The sequence below is a fragment of the Protopterus annectens genome, chromosome 2.part1 (assembly GCF_019279795.1).
Source record: "Protopterus annectens isolate FY-2018-M chromosome 2.part1, PAN1.0, whole genome shotgun sequence".
Taxonomy (NCBI): domain Eukaryota; kingdom Metazoa; phylum Chordata; order Ceratodontiformes; family Protopteridae; genus Protopterus; species Protopterus annectens.
In genome coordinates, this window is record NC_056729.1 from 1,193,508,985 (window position 1) to 1,193,530,087 (window position 21,103).

Genomic DNA, 21,103 nt, shown 5'->3' on the forward strand with positions numbered 1-21,103 from the left:
AAAACCTAGCCAAACTATAGTTTTCACTGTGTAATACCTTCAACCTCCTGTAATAGAGGCCCATAGGATATATGCAAATAACCCCTTAAGGCCATCAAGTGTTTCAGCTATATGGCTTGTGAATGTTCATGAATTTTTACTTTTTCTTTTCAAGTCTTGGCGGATACATTCAAGCCAATAAAGCCAAACCCATTAGCTGTGTACATACATGTTTCTGCCTTCTTATGACCTCGTCAGCACAGCACAGCATAAGTGGACTGTCTGGCTATACTTTAAAGACATCAAGTTTAAAGACCCCGTGTTTCTAAAGAGTCATTTGCATATATCCCATGGGCCTGTATTACAGGAGGTTTAAGGTATCATACAGTGAAAACTATAGCTTGGCTAGTTTTTTTCTTGCAGTTTTTACTAATTGGTCTGTCTGTGTGGCCTTTTTACTTTTGGTTTGAATGTTAGTTGGGATACTTTTGCATACACCTTAATTGGTTATGGACATCAGCTAGATGTAAAGACCCTGTGTTTGTAAAGTATAGCCAGTACCCATATGCTGTGCTGATGAGGTCTTAAGAAGGCTGAAACATGCATATCTGTAGCTAGCATGGTTTGGCTTTATTGGTCTGAATGTATCCACAAAGACAAAGTAAAAAGTCATGGACATTCAGAAGCTATATAGATGAAACACTTGATGCCCGTAAGGGGTCATTTGTACATATTCCATGCGCCTCTATTACAGAAGGTTTACTGTATCACACAATGAAAAATTTTTCTTGTAGTTTTTACTAATTGGTTTGTCTGTGTGACCTTTTTACTACTCTTTTTTTGCAATATACCATGCTGTGGTCACAGGAACCATGTTTATTTTCTGTGTGAGGCGTTTGACCTTAAACAAAACATTCCTTATAGATTTAAGAGCTCTCACTGTATTGCCTTATTTCTGTTTCATTAAGCTGGTTCTCTGATTATCTGAATGGTACATTTTTCAAACTTGCCCCCTCTCACACAACCTTTTTGCTACCTTGTTTAGTGATGTATCTCTCAAGGTTCTGTCTTCATTACTTGTTGCCATCAATATCGGCTCTCTTTCTACTTCCAAAATACTGGTAATACCCACCCTATGCAGATGCACTTATCTGGGTCTCTGGCAGATCACAATACACCATCTGCAACTCACTCAGTTCTGTGCTTGCCTAGCTATGTCATGACTGTGAGCTCAAAGGTTTCAAATGTTAATCTAAAGAAAAAGCCAGTAAAATGCCCTTTGGAATTCATAAGCATCTTAGCATGTTCAATGATAACTGAGACCTCGATGAACTGATTAAGACCTACTGAAACTGGAGGAAGCCATAAAATATCTTGAGACTGGGCTTATTCCATCCTTATCTTTACCACTCACATCCAAAAGCTGAAAACAAAGTTGCTTACGCCCTCTATGCATGTAAACAAGTATCAGAAACTTCTTAACTAAGCAGGGCAGTTTCACAATTAGCATGGAGTACTGCTGCCAAACCTTTCAAAAAACCCACAGAATCCCCAGATAAATCAAAATCGCACTGGTCACTTTATTGCTGAAGCCAGCACAAAGCTACATTACTTTGTAGTCAAGTCAGTAGGTTGGCTATCAATTTCATTTATTTCCATTTGTTAAATGGGATTAACAACTCTTTTTTCATCATGATCCCTGGTCGAAATGCACCACAAGACATTCACACAGACATGAGCAGTCAGAGTTTACAAACTTCTATAATTTTACAAGGTATCATTGTAAATAATATACACAGTCATTTAGCTGACATGAGTTAAAGGGAAACATAATACAACTATACAGTTAAAAACATTTATAGAGTACAGTCATTATATTAGAACAAACTTTTATGGAAAAGGATAAGGGAATGCAGGCATTAGTTGATATAATAAGGAAGGCTTGACTAGAAGGAAGACCGAGACTTCACCTTAGGACTTAATTTTCATGTTGCTGTTCTACTCTTCAGTATGGACCACTGTATGACCCAGTGCTTACTTATTACTGCTAAAGAGCATTGCACATCTTAGAGCTTCCACTTTTACAACTATCAGTCTTAACAACCCACTTTTCTCAGCTTTCAGAAGTGACAGTTTTCTCTCACTTAGTTCTCAGTATCTGGACCTCTCTTCCAGATATCCTTCATCAGCTACCTACATTTTCCTCTTTCTCCAACTGATAATCTGCACATTAATCAGCATACATATTCCTCTTCTATATGTTGATAAATGCACTGGTTGTGCACTTTGAAACCTAATAATTAAGTAAAACGTAATTTACAGTTGACAGTGTCCTACAGGACTGCTTTCCGGAACATACTACTGAGCAGTACTGGTGTCAAGTTTTGCCTGTCAGTGCTCGGTTTCATCATATCATTGTTGTTTGTTGTCATGTTACTGTCAACTCTGTCTCTGATTTACTTTACAAACTTTTAAATTTACTGTAAAATATGGCGTAACGGAAAAGGGGCACATTTCACAGGTCTGCTATACAGAAAAAAATGAATGAATAAACAAACAAATAAATAACTAGGGAACCACAGTACAATTCAAAGTCAGAAGGACCCTACTTAGGAAATAAATGGAGCTCTGGGGCCAAAACTTTAAACAGCATAAGAGAATCACCAAAGGGATTTAAAAAGTCTAGAGAAGCTACAGAATATTTAAAAGTCAGAAGGCACTTGCCACAACAAACCATAACAATTCAACCAAATTAAAATCAGGGGTCTTCCCAGAGAATTAAGGAAGGCAGGGGATCCACAGCAGGAATAAAGGAGTCAGAAGTCCACATCACAATTAACAGATTTACTTACCTACAGCAGGATGCTGGATTCCTATAAATACATGCAGCAAACCATTTCACTTTGTACACCATTTTAAATTATTTCTAGGTGGCTGACTGGCATTAGCTCACTTTCTAACCACAGCTAAAAGCTGCTGTCTGTTTCACCCCACAGCTCACGAAGCCTCTTTACTGGGTAGATCATACCAATTTTAACAATGGTACAGAAGTTTTGGTACATATTCTTGCTATCTGGAGTAACTACCATCTCTAATAAGGAATGCCACACAATTAAAATAATTGAGGTATACTAATTTTCCTGTTTTAGACACTCTTTGTTCTTCTGAAAGATTTTTGTTGACACCTCAACTCTGCTTAACTAAACCAATTCAACTTCGAAGTTACATTAAGCCAGCTCTGACGGCATAGAGGATTAAGGCTCTAACTATAACCTGAATGACCTGAGTTCGAATAGGCAATTTGGGCAACTTCTGGAGCAGCACAAGGGAGGAGGGGAATGGTTCTGCTGAGCTGGATCAACTTTCTTCGGGAGTAGAGAAGTGTATGCTCGGGCACACTTACAAGATGGAACCCCCCAGTGGAAACCTGGATTCACACAGAGGTGCTGGGTGCAGGGTGACAGGTTCCTTGATTACATACAAGTGGAGGTGAGTATACACATAATAATGGTCCATTAAATGCCAACCCCTTGTATACTTCCGGCATGACAGGATCTTAAAGAAAAAATTACTCCTTTTGCAGATGATGGCAACATTCTTAGCTGGTATGACCCTCAACTTCAATGGAATGAATTGGCAAAAAGGATGTCACAGTAGAAGAAATGAATGAGCAGTGGGAATGAGGTTTGATAAGAAGGTGTGGAGATGGGGGGGGGGGGGGGGGGAGGAGAGTCAGTGCAAAAAGAAATGGCGTACGAGTTATCCTGAAGGAACAGTATGCTAAGAGTGTTTTGGAGGCGAAAAGAGTGTCGGATAGAGTGATGTTTATGAAGCTGGAAATTGATGGTGTAATGATGAATGTTGTTAGTGCATATGCTCAACAAGCTGGGTGTGCGATGGATGAGAAAGAAAAATTTTGGAGCGAGTTGGATGAAGTGTTGATGACTGTACCCAAGGGTGAGAGACTGGTGATTGGGGCAGATTTCAATGGGCATGTTGGTGAAGGGAACAGAGGGGATGAGGAAGTGATGGGTAGGTATGGTGTTAAGCAAAGGAATGCAGAAGGTCAGATGGTAGTGGATTTTGCGAAAAGGATGGACACGGCTGTGATAAATTTGTATTTTAACAAGAGGGAGGAGCATAGGGTGACATACAAGAGTGGAGGAAGATGCACACAGGTGGATTATATCTTATGTAGAAGGGCCAGTCTGAAGGAGATTGGAGACTGTAAAGTGGTGGCAGGGGAAAGTGTAGTTAGGCAGCATAGGATGGTGGTTTGTAGGATGACATTGGTGATCAAGAAGAGGAGGATGAGTGTGAGGGCAGCAATAAGGATCAAATGGTGGAAATTGAAAAAGGGTAATTGTGAGGTGATGTTCAGGGAAGAGTTAAGACAGGCACTGGGTGGCAGTGAAGAGTTACTGAATAGCTGGGTAACTACAGCACAGCTTGTAAGAGAGATGGCTAAAAGGTGCTTGGTGTGACATCGGGAAAGAGGAAGGAGGACAAGGAGACATGGTGGTGGAATGAAGAAGTACAGGAGAGTATACAGAGAAAGAGGTTGGGGCTGAAGAAGTGGGACTGTCAAAGAGATGAAGAAAGTAGACAAGAGTATAAGGAGATGAGGTGCATGGCAAAGAGAGAGGTGGCGAAGGCTAAGGATAAGACATATGAAGAGTTGTATGAAAGGTTGGAAACTAAGGAGGGAGAAAAGGACCTGTACCGATTGGCTAGACAGAGGGACTGAGCTAGGAAAGATGTGCAGCAGGTAAAGGTGATAAAGGATAATGAGGAAACATACTCACAAGCGAGGAGTGTGTTTTGAGGAGATGGAAAGAGTACTTTGAGGGGTTGATGAATGAAGAGAATGAGAGGGAGAGAAGGTTGGATGATGTAGGGATAATCATGAAGTACAATGGATTAGCAAGGAGGAAGTAAGGATAGCTATGAAGAGGCTGAAGAATGGAAAGGCTGTTGTCCAGATGACATACCTGTGGAAGCATGGAGGTGTTTAGGTGAAATGGCAGTGGAGCTTTTAACTAGATTGTTTAATGAAATCTTGGAAAGTGAGTGGATGCCTGAGGAATGGAGAAAAAGTGTTTTGGTACCGATTTTTAAGAATAAGGGTGATGTGCAGAGCTGTAGTAACTACAAAGGGATTAAATTGATCAGTCACAGCATGAAGTCATGGGAAAGAGTAGTGGAAGCTAGGTTAAGAAGGGAGGTGATGATTAGTGATTAGCAGTACGGTTTCATGCCGGGAAAGAGCACTACAGATGCGATGTTTGCTCTGAGAGTGTTGATGGAAAAGTACAGAGAAGGCCAGAAGGAGTTGCATTGTGTTTTTGTAGACTTAGAGAAAGCATATGACAGGGTGCCTAGAGAGGAGTCAGGAGTGTCAGAGAAGTATGTAAGAGTGGTACAGGATATGTACGAGGGTAGTGTGACGGCGGTGAGGTCTGCGTTGGGAGTGACGGATGCGTTTAAGGTGGAGGTGGGATTACATCAAGGATCAGCTCTGAGCCCTTTCTTATTTGCAATGGTGATGGACAGGCTGACAGATGAGATCAGACAGGCGTCCTCGTGGACTATGATGTTTGCAGATGACATTGTGATCTGTAGTGAGAGTAGGGAACAGGTGGAAGAGACACTGGAGAGGAGGAGATATGCTCCAGAGAGAAGAGGAATGAAGGTCAGCAAGACTAAGACAGAATACATGTGTATGAATGAGAGGGAGGATAGAGGAATGGTGAGGATGCAGGGAGTAGAGGTGGCGAAGGTGGATGAGTTTAAATACTTGGGATCAACAGTTTAGAGTAATGGTGAGTGTGGAAGACAGGTGAAGAAGAGAGTACAGGCAGGGTGGAGTGGGTGGAGAAGAGTGTCAGGAGTGATTTGTGACAGACTGGTATCAGTAAGAGTGAAAGGGAAGGTACACAAGAGGGTAGTACGACCAGCTATGTTATATGGGTTGGAGACAGTGGCATTGACAAAAAGGCAGGAGTTTGAGCTGGATGTGGCAGAGTTAAAGATGTTAATATTTGCACTGGGTGTGACGAGGGTGGACAGGATTAGGAATAAGTATATTAGAGGGTCAGCCCAGGTTGGAAGGTTTGGAGACAAAGTCAGAAAGGCAAGATTACGTTGGTTTGGACATGTGCTGAGGAGGGATGCTGAGTATATTGGGAAAAAGATACTAAGGATGAAGCTATCAGGTAACAGGAAAAGATGAAGGCCTAAGATAAGGTTTATGGATGTGGTGAGAAAGGACATGTAGGTGGTTGGTGTGACAGAGCAAGATGCAGAGGACAGGAAGAAATGGAAGCAGATGATCCGCTGTGGCGACCCCTAATGGGAACAGCCGAAAGAAGATGATGACTGTTAAAGTAATCTGTGTCATTGAGAACATAGTCCTTATAACCCTTCTTGTCATTTAATTCAGTACCACTTTTACTTTTCATATTACTGCCTTATATTGTCTCCCATAGCTCACATACCAAGAAATGCTTCTCCAATACTGATTACAAGTAAACCGCATACCTGTAATTATTACTAGGCTGTTTTAGTTTTGTAACCTAAAATGTCTAAGAAAGACGTGTTTGCATTTTGCAAATGGTGTGTGTGTGTGTGTGTGTGTGTGTGTGTGTGTGTGTGTGTGTGTGTGTGTGTGTGTGTGTGTATATATATATATATATATATATATATATATATATATCTATATATATATATATACACACTTTTATGTTGTTTAAAGGGCTGTCTTGAAAGTGATTGCAGTGTGTCGTTTTGGATCAGTCTATTATCCAAGTTAGCAAATGTGAAATAAATACAATAAAACAGTTGTTGGTTCTACAAGGAATTATTTAAATAAATAAATAAATAAAATACCGCAATCAGTACATAAAAAAGAATGCAAGACAGTATCTGGCTACACAAGGTGTAGATACATTATGATGTGCTTCTGCATACGAGACACCCAATTCCTTTTTTCCTGTGTTCTCAAGTAACCCACTAATGCTCCCAAATCACCAAGTTGCTGGGGTGGCTAGGGAACCCTAATATGCTTTTTCTTGGTAATGAAAAAGACTCCAGACCCATATACAACCGGTACTCTGTTCCCAACAGCATTACTAGTCTGGCCATCAACTATGCACCTGATTATTCTAACATGCAAGGTAAATTTGCAGTGGGTATAGTAAAGTGGACATTTGGTTAAATGGAAGGCAGAACTGACTTTGTAAGACCATCTTGTTATTTTAAAGTGAATTAAAAAAAATACAGAGCAATACTATGCTGGCTTAAAATTGTGGGGAGGGGATAAGTGGATTCAAAGTTAAAATACAAAACTGTTTCTGTGTACATACAATCTGCAATGTCAGAATCACAACCTAAAGGACATGGCTTTATGGTACATTCCTGCTGCCCTGGCAAACTTCACCAGCAGCACAGAGAAATCTCATCACAAACACCTTTCTCAGACTAGGAAGGGTGGCACTGTGTGCATGGGAAAAATACCTGTACTAAACAAGAAGCAGCAAGTCAGCAAAGATTTAACTAGTGCTGCATACATCTCAACTTGCAGACACTGAATATCAGTACAATGGCTCTTGAAATGTAGGTACAGTCAGCCAAAAATCTGGATGCCTAATGAGCATAAGATTTGAGTACCCAACAACCACAAGGAGGCCACAGTACTCGAGACACAAGTTTAAAAAAACTGAGATTTAGTAAAATATAAGCATATTATTAAATATGCTGCAAAATCTGTAGAGTTCAATACATGGGCAAAAACTGACCTCACACAGTCATTTATTTTTGTTTCAGAAAAAGGGATGTACATTGTCTGTGTGTGTGTGTGTGTGTGTGTGTGTGTGTGTGTGTGTGTGTGTGTGTGTGTGTGTGTGTGTGTGTGTGTGTGTGTGTGTGTGTGTGTGTGTGTGTGTGTGTGTGTGTGTGTGTGTGTGTGTGTGTGTGTGTGTGTCTGTGTATATGGGGGCAACAGAAATTTGCATGGAGTTGTAAATAAAGCCTGAAAATAGGAACACACCTCAAAAAATAGGTACAGCATGTGAAGGGTAAATCCTACCTGAAAATGGGTACCATACCACCAAAATGTGTACAGGAGAGAGGCTGTGCTAGCCCACACTGAAGGCTGCCAGGTAACAAACAAGACAGGGAAATAATCTCACTTTATTTTACTGACCCTGCTTTAAAATCACACCCAGTACAGATCTATACAACGTACTCACCTGCCATCACATGACTTGTGCAGGCTGCCATGGTAACTGCTGACTTTGCTGTGGACACTTCCAGCTCTACTCCTTTGGTCATCCATCATGGCCAACTGACTGGATGAGGCATGAGTAGATGTCCCCTGTGTTGAAGTTCCTCTGGATTTCCGAATGATAGGAGTGTTGGGATCCCGGAGCAGTGAGTGAGCAAAGTCTGGTTCCTGCAATACTTGGTGACTTTCATTCACAGGACTGCAATAAAAACCGAAGCCCTTGTCAAAGCTTTACATTTTGTTGAAGGAATATAGTATGAACAATAACAAACTGAGTGCAGACAAAACATTTACTTTGACAACAATATTGTTATATTAAAAAGGACACGTAAAGGATGTGGTAAATCCTCTCAATTGGAAATCAACCTACCAGAAATTGCTGGAATCAAGAGCGGTTTCATCGAACTAAATACGCTATCAAAACTCAGAGGCAAGTGCGCTAAAAGTGGTATGTATGCCTTACTCAGATTATATACTGCAGAAATGCAGTCTTCCATTACACTTCAAAATCTTAATCTAGATCCAAACTGATTAATATCACATATGTGAGATGCTTTAAAATGGGTCTGCTGTAACAATACGATCAAAAGTTGCCAAGTCCAGAGGACTTAATTTTGTTAAATTAAAAGAAGATTCAGAAGTCTGTAATTCTTCAACAAGCTTATTCATTTGTTCATATGTTTTGCGAAACTACTTCATTATAAAAAATTGATAAAAATGCCACCTCTAATTTTAGAGAACGTATGCAAAATCTAAGTTCACCATAAAAATAATTTGGCCTAGATATAGAAACTGAGCGTTGCATTCATGAAAGTACTCTGAATAAATGACTATACTGCAAGTTCAGAATCAAAGTATAAAAATTTGCCAATGTTACATGACGCCCAATTTGCTAAACTAAATGTAGGGTCAAAAGTCTGACATATGGCACAGATTTTGCCAAAAACTTACAATATAACAATGTTATGAACCCACCTAATAAAGAAGTGGAAAATTACACACAAACAGCAGAACAAGAGTATATAAAAGATCACAGATAATATGTTAAAACTGGGGGCCACAAACATTAAGATAACCACTTTCTAACTAGGGCTGAAATTGTTGCCAGAACTGCACAATAAATTAATAAATAAAAATAAATAAATAAATTAAACAGTGCACTGCATTGCTGTATATCTCAAGTGTACGTCAGTTCTGAGTATATGGAGTAGTGAGAGTCTGTAGTGTGATAGTCAAAAAAGGAGGAAAAAAGGGTCTGGGAAATTAGGAACATTGGACCATGTCCTTACTTTCAGAGGAAGGAAGGAAGGAAGACAAGAGTTTTTTTTTTTTTTGCTTTATTTAGAGAATGTTAATAACTAATGCACCAAACTGAGTGAATGATTGAGGTCTGGGAATTGCTAGTGTGACAAGCAGTCAGTTGTTTCAAACATTATTCAACAAGCCACTGTCATCCATACCTCTTAACTCTACCTCATAATGAAGAATATTCCTCATTCTGAAGTTTAAAAAGTCCCTGTTCCACGGTGAAAGGGTCTCTCACACATATCATTAAGAATTTTTGTAATTAACATCCACTGTAAACAATACTGAAGTATATTACCCAATCAAAAAACTTTTACAAGTATAAAGTAGCATATTTTACCCATGCTGTGAACTTCCTAGGTGAAGACATTACTTAACTGTTTGTAATTGCTGTAGATTTAGTCCATCTGATCTACATTTTGAGAAGCACTGCTCTATATTATGGAAATGGGAGGCTGAGAGACAAGTGAACTGTGTGTGTGTGTGTGTGTGTGTGTGTGTGTGTGTGTGTGTGTGTGTGTGTGTGTGTGTGTGTGTGTGTGTGGACACAGTAAATTTACCATGTGTATACATTTAAAAACATGTGTATATACATACAAATACATGAAGGATAATTTTATTTACTAAAGGAACAGACCTACAAGACTTCTAATGTGAGGAAGACCACAGAAGGGAGTGTGGTGGAGCACTTCCACTGTCATCACAGCATTCGGCTACAGGTTAGAAACATTTATGTATGCACTTAAGTGACACCAAAGGCATCGTTTAAAATAGACTGGTACTGCCTGAAATAGAAAACACCAAGTATAAAAAGTTAAAAATTACGGCTAGACACTTTAAACTGTTTTTATTACATTTGTGTTTATGTCTTTGTGTGTATATATCTCTGTAAGGATGAAAAGAATAAACATTGATGAGCATTTATTTCAGATTTTGGTTCATAATGTCTGGGTGAAGGGCTTCCAAAAGGTGTAAACCTAGCTGCACCTGCTTAATAATAAAAGGAATTTAAAAGAACCAAAAGTCAAAAGGGTCAGCATATTTACTTTCAAGTCAGATGTGGAAGCCAAACTAACATCAAACAGCATCACACTGATCTTCTGTAATGACTGGTGTGGGTGTGACTGGGCATGTACCTGCCGTATACAGCTATGAACTAGTCTGATCTTCGCACACATCTTGGTCTCAAACTCAGTCACTTGAGTAGACCAACATATTTTAACTGAAAAGGCAACAAAGCTTAAGAAAATGAGCAATGGGTTGCTTATAGTATGACATGCACCTCAGTGTACTAGTTGATCTAAGAGGTCACCTTTCTTGCAGGGGCCACGAGTGGGTCCCACCTTCTCTTCAATTGAAATTCAGGATTGTTGTCAAGTTTCAAGCTCAAGGACAGGCATCCCACATGCTTGTGCATGTAGTGATGTTATCACCATATGAGGAGTGGACATCTATCAAATGAACGCACCACTCTGCCTTAAAAAAGAATGAAAGTTTTGACACCTACAGTATCTGCAAGTAAAGTACAAATACATACTTGTCCAACTTATGTCATTTTACTTATTTATTGGCATTTGATTACCAAGATAGTTCACTGGGCCACAAGAGCCCATTTTCAGTGGAGGCCCAAGGAGACCAGCTTTACGTACGTTACAAGCTTAAACGATTAAGTTAAGTTGTACAGAAAATCACAGTATGCATACTTATATAGTTAAAAGGAAAGACATAAATATACCCATTGAAACAATTTCAACAGCGTTACACAGATCATTTCATAAAGGTATCATTTTAGGTAGTTAGCATGAACATTTTTGTCAATGTGTCTAAATAACAGGCTGGAGAAGTGAGTGAGAAGGGTTAGTAAGAGGAGCAGGCGGAGGTCAGGTCTTGAAGGAAGGGGATGTGGAGCAGTTACAGCTCCAAATGGAAGATAGGCAGTTGAACAATGACATTTTAAAAGTTGCAATGTTTGGACTAGATCTGAGAATTATAGGAAGAGAGTTTCACTTTTTGGCAATAGTATATGACTATAAAAGTTGGCCAGCTGGAAGTTTTGGTTTAGGAATTTGCAGTAGATGTTGATTTTCAGAGCTAAGTGATCTGCTGGGTTGGTAGTTGGTGAAAAGGGAGGAGAGGGCAAGACTTAATAATGGTTTGTTTATAATTTTATATGCTGTGATTAGTTGTATATAGCAGAGATAGTGTGGTAATTCTAACCAGTTTAGAGAGTGTAGTGCTACACAGTGGTGGGTAGACTAGGAGGCTTTTTTCTGTAAATCGAGCAATTTTATTGTAGCAGGTTTCTAGTTTGGACTTTAGGTTAGGGGTTAAGTTTGCAAGTAGTGAAGCATTGTAGGGTAGAGATGGTAGAAGACTGGTGGTGGCTAGGGTCTTTTTTGTAGTGGGGATAAGGAAGTGTTTGTGTGGTGAGATTTTTTTAATGTTGTGATAGACATGAAGATTGAATTTGAGGTATTCATCAATTTTAACACCTATAAGCTTAGTATGGGACACCAATTCAATCGGTGTTATGTTGTAGGACAGTATAGTGAGTTGGTGTTTGTCTAATGGGCAATAAAAACAGAAGGCACAAGCCCCTGACTTCCCTTAGCTAATGTAAGTACCTCAGAGGTCAAAAAATTTGGAGGTAAGTTATACATACTTTCCCTGGCAGCTGGAAACCAGTTTGATTTGCTGGGTAGGATTGAATAGGTTTCAACAAAAAATCTACTAAGGAACAACTACTCCAAAAAACACATTGACATGAAGCCACTGCATAGCTGCAAATGTTCACTTTACTGATCTTCTGGTACCTTGGTTAAAAGGAACAAATACTGCCTGAAACCATTCCTTTCTCATCCACTAAGGAAACCATATTAGGTTTAGAATTTTTCCCTAAATTTGGCAATGTGGTGTGGAATCGGTGGGAATGAGAAAATCTTCCCTGCAAGATGGAAAATGCGTCCACAACACACTTGTTTTTATTTATTTGTTTAATTTTGATAACTGGATAGGTGGGCTGGTCCACATACCATTTTCAGCCACAACCCAGGCCATGAGGCAACAGTGCAGAGTACATGAGAATTAAAAAAAATGGGCAGAGTAGTTTTTAGAAAATTAACAAGATTTTGAAGATGCCATGGTCATCTGTTAGAGTAAGAATTCACATATACCATTATATACATTTCACTACATGGAAAAGGAACTGACCAACAATTGTGTAAATAACAACTATGCACAACAAGAATGAACAGCAAAGAACTATAAAGGGCAGAGAAAGACATAGATGGTCCATGTTTCAGCCGGTGTCACAGAACATATACATACAGGTTAATTTTAGAGGTGAAAAGGCTAAAGAGTGTTTAGTTGCCTAATTTCTTGGGGGAGGTGGTTCCAAACAGGAAGGCTGAGCTTACAGAAAGCTCTTTTGCAGCCTGTTCTTTTAAACTGGGACCTGCCAAGGTATAGAGAGCCATCTTGATTGTCCCCAAGTGAGTAGTTTAGTTCTCTAAATATTAATTTTGATTTAAGTGGGGTGCAGTGTCCCTGATTAATACTTTTAGGTTCATAGGTGTGTACTAGTCTAACGGCTCTGGAGCCTTTACAAGCCAAGCCCATAGAAGTGCCCTGGCATGGTGCCACTCGACGTTAGTTCCCAGTGCCTCTATCAAGTAGAGCCACTGGAGTGATCCCCGGGGTGAACTTTCTATTTCCCATCCTCTCAAGATTTCTCTCGATGAGGGCCAGTGAGGTGCTCTTCTTGACATGCATGGGAAGTCTATTCCAGAGCATGGGCAGTCTCTGGGTTATGAACCTGTCCCTCCAGCATGTTCTGTTGATTGTGGTAATGAGGTTGAGGTCTCTGGAACATGTGGTGCAGACGGATTAGGATTTCTTTACATGTAACATTTCTAATAAAACTGGGTTAGACATGGCTTTGTAAGTCAAGCAGAGATCGCCTCTTAGTAGATGATATGAGACAGAGAATAGCTGGAGTTTTCTGAGTCTGTCCATGTAGGACATGTGTTTAAGGCCTAGGATCCTCTTCGTGAGGTACTTTTGTGGCCTTTCCAGCTGTTGCATGTGTCTAGTGAAGTACATGTCAAATGGGGGCATTATACTCGATGATTGGCCTAATGAGGGAAGAGTAGAGAGATAATGAGCTCTTTCTTACTTGATGCAAAACCCTTGGTAATGAGATATGGCACACAGAAGGACTTTCTGACCACAGTGGCAATGTGGTGGTCGAAGGAGAGGTTGCTGTCAACCTGCGTCCCCAGATCTCTTATAATGCCTTCAGTGTTCAGTGGGCTCCCATCGAATTGGTAATTTGTAGGAACTTTGTTTTTCCCAAAGGGGATGACGACGCATTTTTTGGCATTAAACTTAAGGCCATGGTTTTGACACCAGTCAATAGTCTCAGTGAGGCCTTTCTGCAGGATGTCTACATCACTTGGAGAGTTAATAATGGCTCCCAGCTTGCAGTCATCTGTGAACTTGGTCAGCCAGAGTCCCTCTGTGTTGGCCTGGACTTCTGACAACTAGATGCCAAACAGGAGAGGGGACCCAGGACCGATCCCTGTGGGACTCCACTCGTGACTGGTCGGCAGTCTGATTTGGAGTCTGCTACTTTCACACTGCGGGTTCTATCTGTGAGCCAATTTGCAACCCACCTAGTGATACAGGGGTTGATACCTAGTTTGGTGAGTTTATCAATAATTCCTGAGTGGGGAATGGTATCAAAGGCCTTGGCCAGATTGAGGTAGGCTGTATGAACAGCCTTGCCTTCATCCACAGCTCTGGTGACTGACTCAAAGAAGTCAACCAGGTTAAGCAGGCATGATCTGCCTTTCACAACACAAGAACAGAGAAGACCCACCTTATAGACTGGTGGTAGCAAGTGGAGGTTCCCTTACTGAAGCCACAGCCACTTACCTTGATTACTTGCTGAAACCTCTGGCAGAAAAGAATAAGTCCTACATAAGAGAGTCGATGGATTTTTTGAAGAAAATAAAAAACATTACAATGGAAGCTGACAGTATTTTGGTAACTATCGATGTGGAATCCTTGTACACAGTGCTCCCTCACAATTACTGTGTAACATCAGCTATTGAGTCTTAAGAAATATAATCAGGGTACACAGGCACAACTGCAAAAGTTAAGCAAGCTCATTAATCTTGTACTAGACTTCAATTTCTTTACTTTCAATGGCAAACACTACAAACAAAAAACTGGCATAGCAATGGGGGCTGCCATGGCTCCCAGCATAGCTAACATAGCCCTGGGCAAATGGGAGGAGGACTTTGTGTTAAACAACACAGATTACATGCAGCATATCACATGCTATTTACATTTTATTGATGATGTTTTTATTATGTGGGAAGGTGACACCTTGCAGCTTGGAGATTTTATCATTTACCTCAATCAAACAACCCCCTTCCTGAAGTTTACCTCTTCCCATAGCTGTACTTCAACCACTTTTCTCAGATATGTAGATTTCCAAGGACACCAACGATAACAGAATCACCACTGATCTATTCAGAAAACCAACAAGGGTTAACTTATTACTCCACAGTAAAAGTCTACATCCTACAAAAAACAAGTATAATGTAGTGAAGTCCCAAGGCTATAGATTAGCTTGAATTACCACAGAGATGGAACCATTTGTGAGAAACCTGAACTTAGAGAATGATTTTCTAGTGAGAGGCTATGAAATTCAGATGTTAAAAAACATCCTGGAACCCATTATAGAACTGAAAAGGACTGAAGCACCTTCACTCAACCTCCCCAGTAGAAAAATGTTAAGTAATTCCACAGAGAATAACAAATGCAAAAAATAGCTGCATCCTGACATACACTTTGGATTATCACAGTATCAAAAATATTATTAAAGAAAACTGGGACACCGTCTCAGGAAACCCTTTTCTGATCAACATCTGTCTAACATCTTCTGATTAACATAGCTGACTATGTAATTTGTGCCCTGTGTGGTCCTCCAAACCTCTCTGCTCTTATTTGTATGCTAACTATTCTCTCAGCAATACTATATACTCACCCTCTAAATTGCCCTCTACTCTTCTGATTGTTTCCAGGCAGACCTGCCTTCTACCTTCCTTTGGCTCTTCCCGCTCCATTCGCCCTGCAGGCTCACTCTGCTCCCCTACCCTACCCCCAATTCCCACCCACCCCCAGGGGTCCTAAACGTATACTTCCTTAACCACACCCTCTCTCCCAACCATTGAATCCAATAATTCAACCAATTTATTTAATTTGACCACACCCCACCTACTTTACCTTTCCCTTACCTCCAACATCCAGTACCTCCCCCTAAACCTCTCTACGCTATTCACTACCTATTCACTGCTCCCTCACTAAGAATTTTACAAAACACACATGTTCCTTTATATTTCTTACCCAGTCTCCTACTATAGCTATATAAGAAACTCTTTAAAAATATGTCTTCAACAACTAAACCTATCCTAACCAAAATTTTAATACTACTCACTCTCTTATCCATTCTCACCTCTGCCTATCTCTTCACCTCAATTAATAAATTTAATCATGACTACTTCAACTACTCTCCTAAACAAACAGCTAATCACAACTACACCTTTACCCATTTTCAAATAAACACTACATCCACACCCTGCTACCTGCTAGTCAAGTATCATCGACTTACTCATATTATATTCAATAACACTACTGTAAAAAAACAAACAAAAATTCCTAACCAACCTCCTCAACTATCCATTTTCTGTCCTAAAAACTCCCACCTTAAAAGATGGTGACATCCACCCTAACCCAGGCCCAACAAACATCCCAACTTTTATAACTCCTTCTACCAGTTCCTCCACCCTAACTACCCAAACCTGTCTCTCAAATTCTTTACTTTTAGGTCATCTTAATATCCGCAGTATAAATAATAAAATTGCCCATCTCCATGCCCTCCTTGATACTCATTCCTTTCATATCCTCTACCTCACAGAAACCTGGCTAAAACATATAACTAAAGATAATGAAATAACCCCCCCAGGTTATAACATATTGAGACTAGACCGCACAAAACGTAGGAGTGGAGGAGTAGCACTACTGTATAAATCCACCCTACAAATCTCCTCTATATCTTATAACCCACCTCAGGATAGTAAGGCTGAAGTTCTTATCTCCCAACTTCAACTAAACGCTTCCAAAGCCCTATATATTATCGGCATCTACCTACACCCTGGTAATAATACCACTGCAATAGAAGACATTCTAAGCTGGGTATCAACGTCTTACCCACAAGAAACCATCATACTTGGTGATTTTAATACTGATTGGAAATGTGCTAACACAGAAAATCCCTCATCACATATTAATCTTCATGGCTTTAGTCAAACTATTACCACCACCACTAGACTTAACAAACCCAACAACAAAGAGTATCTTAGACTGGATACTTATTAATAAGCAACAACAAAGTTACAAGGTAGGTACTCTACTGGATGACTTAAGTGATCACATGTTAACTTACATTATAAGATAAAATAATGACATCCCTAACAACCCTACTTACAAGATCTCTTGAACCAACAAACATTTTAACCCTGTGTTATTCCAAAATGAACTTAATGCCTGTAACTGGTACCTACTAAAAACTCTCTCTCTTGAGCAGGCAGTTAAATATTTCAACTCTAAATTCTTAACTATCCTTGATAAGCATGCTCCTAAACGTTCTATCAGAATGAAGTCCAAACCTGCCCCCTGGCTTTCAAAAGAAACACGCTAACTCATATTGCTTAGAAATAAATCATGGACCAAGTGGAGAGCATCCAAAAATATTTCAGAGCGACAAACATTTAAACAGCTAAGGAATACTACTAAAAAAGCTATACTGACTGACAAAAAAACTACTATTGTAAGCTTCAACAATCACACCATAGCAATCCACAAAACTTCTGGTCTAACATTAATAGACTCCTTCACCCAGGGCATCCAGTACACCACCCCCTCTAGGGGCAGATAAAAATACCTCCCTTCAAACTGCCAATGCCCTTCAATACCTTCTTCACCGACACCATAAAATCTCTTGCCTGTCAACTGTCCACAAACAACTCTAATCTCCAAACATCTCTACCTAATATTCTCCCAACTTTCCAAATTAAACCCATCGCTACCTCGTATATCCAAAAACCTTTACATAAACTTAAGCCATGTACCCCCTCTGCAGACCAAATACCATCTGAATATCTACAAAAAGCAGCCAAAGCAGTTTCCTATCCTGTATCCATCCTTATAAACAGAACCATAAATGAGGAAACCATCCCAGACATCTGGAAAATCTCCCACATCATTCCTCTACATAAAGGTGGAAACTCCAATGAGTATTCCAACTACAGGCCTATAGCTCTCTTATCACCCTTAACAAAAGTTATGGAAAAATGTATTCACCATCAACTAATTAACCACCTAACCCAACATAATATACTAGCTAAATGTCAGCATGGATTCAGGCCATTTCATAGTACCTCCACAGCCCTCCTATCTGTCACTGACTATCAATAAAAACCGTAACAACAACCTCCTCTCATCTGCACTCTTTATTGATCTGTCAAAAGCCTTTGACATGGTCAGCCATCCCTACTCCTAAAAACTCTTGAATCCCTTGCTCTTGACACTAAGGCCATCCGCTGGTTTAAGTCCTACCTTAACAATAGGCAACAAGCAGTCCTTTGGGAGAATCAACTATCTTCCCACCTACCAGTCTCCCTTGGAGTCCCTCAGGGCTCCATTCTCGGTCCACTTTTATTCTCAGTATTCATCAACTACCTTTTCTTAGCAATCCCGCAAGCTACCTGCATACAACATGCAGAGGATTCCACACTAATATGCTCTGCCAACTCCACATCTAAACTTCAATCCCTAACTCGGACAGTATTCAACGCAGTTGAGGCTTGGTTCCTAAAACGTTGCCTCATTTTGAATGCCAAAAAAAACAAGCTCTTACTCTTCACACCTAACAGTAAGTCCCCCCCAATCAATTTCTCAATCAAATCAGATAATGGTACCATCATAACCCCAGACTCTACCACCAAATTATTAGGAGTCTTAACTGACAATAACCTTTCATTTGACAATCTTATAAATAACATTATAAAAACCGTAAATAGAAAATTGGGCTCCTATATAGAATAAAACACTTAACACCAACAGCCAGAACTACAATTGCCCACTCCCATCTAATCTCCACTCTTCTCTATGCTTCCCCTATATATAATAACCTAAAGAAAAAGAATCTCACTAAACTAACTAATTCCTATAATAATATTACCAGGTTTGCCACTGGGAACCCATTTAGAACACACCACTGTCTGAACCTAAAGCAGCTTGACTGGCTTGAACTAGAAAACTTACTGATACTTTCCCAACTTACCATTGTTCATAGGATATTCTCCCAACCCAACAACACACCGATACTCTCTGACCTCATTACCCCCTATGCTAACCTCAATTCCTTACGCTCTTCTACTAAACTACTGGCTAGAACTACTAAGTCAAATAACTTAGCAGGCGACTCCTTGTTTTCTAATACAGCTGGAAAATATTGGAACATGTTGCCATCAGATCTAACGGTACTTCCCTCCTTCCCACTCTTTAAGCAAAGGCTGAAGCAACATCTTAAAACACACTGGTTATGCCCTTGCTGTTAGCCTGACTAATTGTCTGCATTCTCTTTTCTCATTTCGTCTATCCTGTTTCCTCTCACCTTTTTTTAACACTATCTACCCCTAGGTAGCAGAAACTGTTCTAAATTATTGTTGCAAATAGGATATGAAATAACTGTTAACATACTGTAAACAACCTCATATATTTCATTGTAAGAGTACTTAATCTCCTTTTCAAAGTTTTTTTTTATTTCTGTAAATATTTATTTTTCAAATATGGTGTTTATGTATATAGTATGACCTTGTAACTACTGCTCTCTTATTTATTTTTTGTTTTACATTTCTTATATTTTTACTTAATTATAAATTTTTGCTTTTAATGTTACTGTGGAGCTTTTCTCCCCAGGCCTCTGCTGAAAATGGAAATATATCCAGTTGGACTAGCCCGGTTAACAAATGTAAAATAAAAACAAAAATCTTAGGTGAAGCCCCATCATTTGTTTATACGAAGGCCAGGAACATTAGAAGTTTTATTGAATTTAAACCTAGACCATGTGTGAAAAGCAGTAAAAGATGTGAAACTAATTGTACATTTTGTATATTTATATAGCAAGGTGATAGTTTTTATTGCCCTTATTTAAAGAAGATCATTAAAACCAGTGCAGGGGGGTGACTGTACACTAAAAAAGTAATTTACAGGGCACAGAGCAATGAATGTGATGCATTCTATGTGTGCAAGACTGTAAATAACCTCAAGCGTAGGATTTCATGTTATCTGTCAGAAATCCGCTCTGGATGTAAAAAGCCAAACACCTTTCTCTTCATAAAAGACAAAGGTTTTAAGTTCCAGATCCTGGATCGCATAGACATGGGTGATCTTGAAGGAGACATGCCGAATATTCTGGAGAAACATGAACCCATGTGGCAATTAAAGCTGAACTCTTTTAGGAAGCCTGGACTAAACTACTACTGTTCAAAAGTGTACTGGAACTTAGAAAATTGCCACATTGTTTACATGACTAATAGTAATTTATTTTATTTTATTCTACAAATTGGTTTTAAATACCATTTTAAGTCAGTTGAAATTTAAGTGTATATTTTGTTTTCATCATCATACATACATTTTTTCTTATTTTTATCTTTTTCTGGTTCTTTTTTCCACTTTATACAAAATGATGTGTAATAACAATACTAACTAATTATACAATTATATAGGTTTAGGGTTCTTGTACACAGACCTGAAGAAGTCTAGAAGTACGAAAGTGATCTTTGTTATCAATAGGTTATGAAAATGGAAATTGATTTTTACATGCAAAATGTATATGTATATATTTATATATATTTTTTGATTGCCAAATGAACTAAGGTTGATATATTTCAAGCCATGTAGTATATTGTCTTGGATAAAATCAAAGACTTAATAATCTACTTAATTTGGTTAAATAAGAGGTACCACATCATTATATAATTTTATTTAAAGTACATAAGGGTTATATATTATTATGACAGCTACTAAGTACGGCAGGACCAGCTTGAATGTCACACTGATAGGGGAAAGGATGTGAATTTAACTTGTGTACCAATAACACTGTTTTACAGCACAATAAACCACTCCCATGCCTGATAAAAAGTATATATATATTTAGAAAGCTTGTGAGGAAATTAGTACTCTATTTTTGTTTTACTTGGATCGTTTGTGTACTTAATAAAGGAGTTTTGACTGGAAACAGACTGCCTGCCTTGCTTGGATTACTTTCGAATACTTAGAAATGCTGTACAATTATATATTTTCTATTATTACTTTTTGTTTTGTTTTGACTTAGACGAGTTTACATTTGCTACTTCTACTACTATTGTCTGATCTGATTAATATACAGTAATTAACTAGAAA

At 39.1% G+C, this 21,103-nt stretch overlaps 1 protein-coding gene across 2 annotated transcripts in view; it reads right to left on the minus strand.

Annotated features, from left to right (window-relative positions):
• Positions 1-21,103, minus strand: part of FZD3 (frizzled class receptor 3) — a 639,796-nt gene that overhangs the window by 86,008 nt on the left and 532,685 nt on the right. For both annotated transcript variants that reach the window (XM_044062718.1, XM_044062719.1), the window contains one exon: positions 8,229-8,462. In XM_044062718.1, the coding sequence (XP_043918653.1) occupies positions 8,229-8,462 (234 nt within the window). The remainder of the gene's footprint in view (positions 1-8,228; positions 8,463-21,103) is intronic.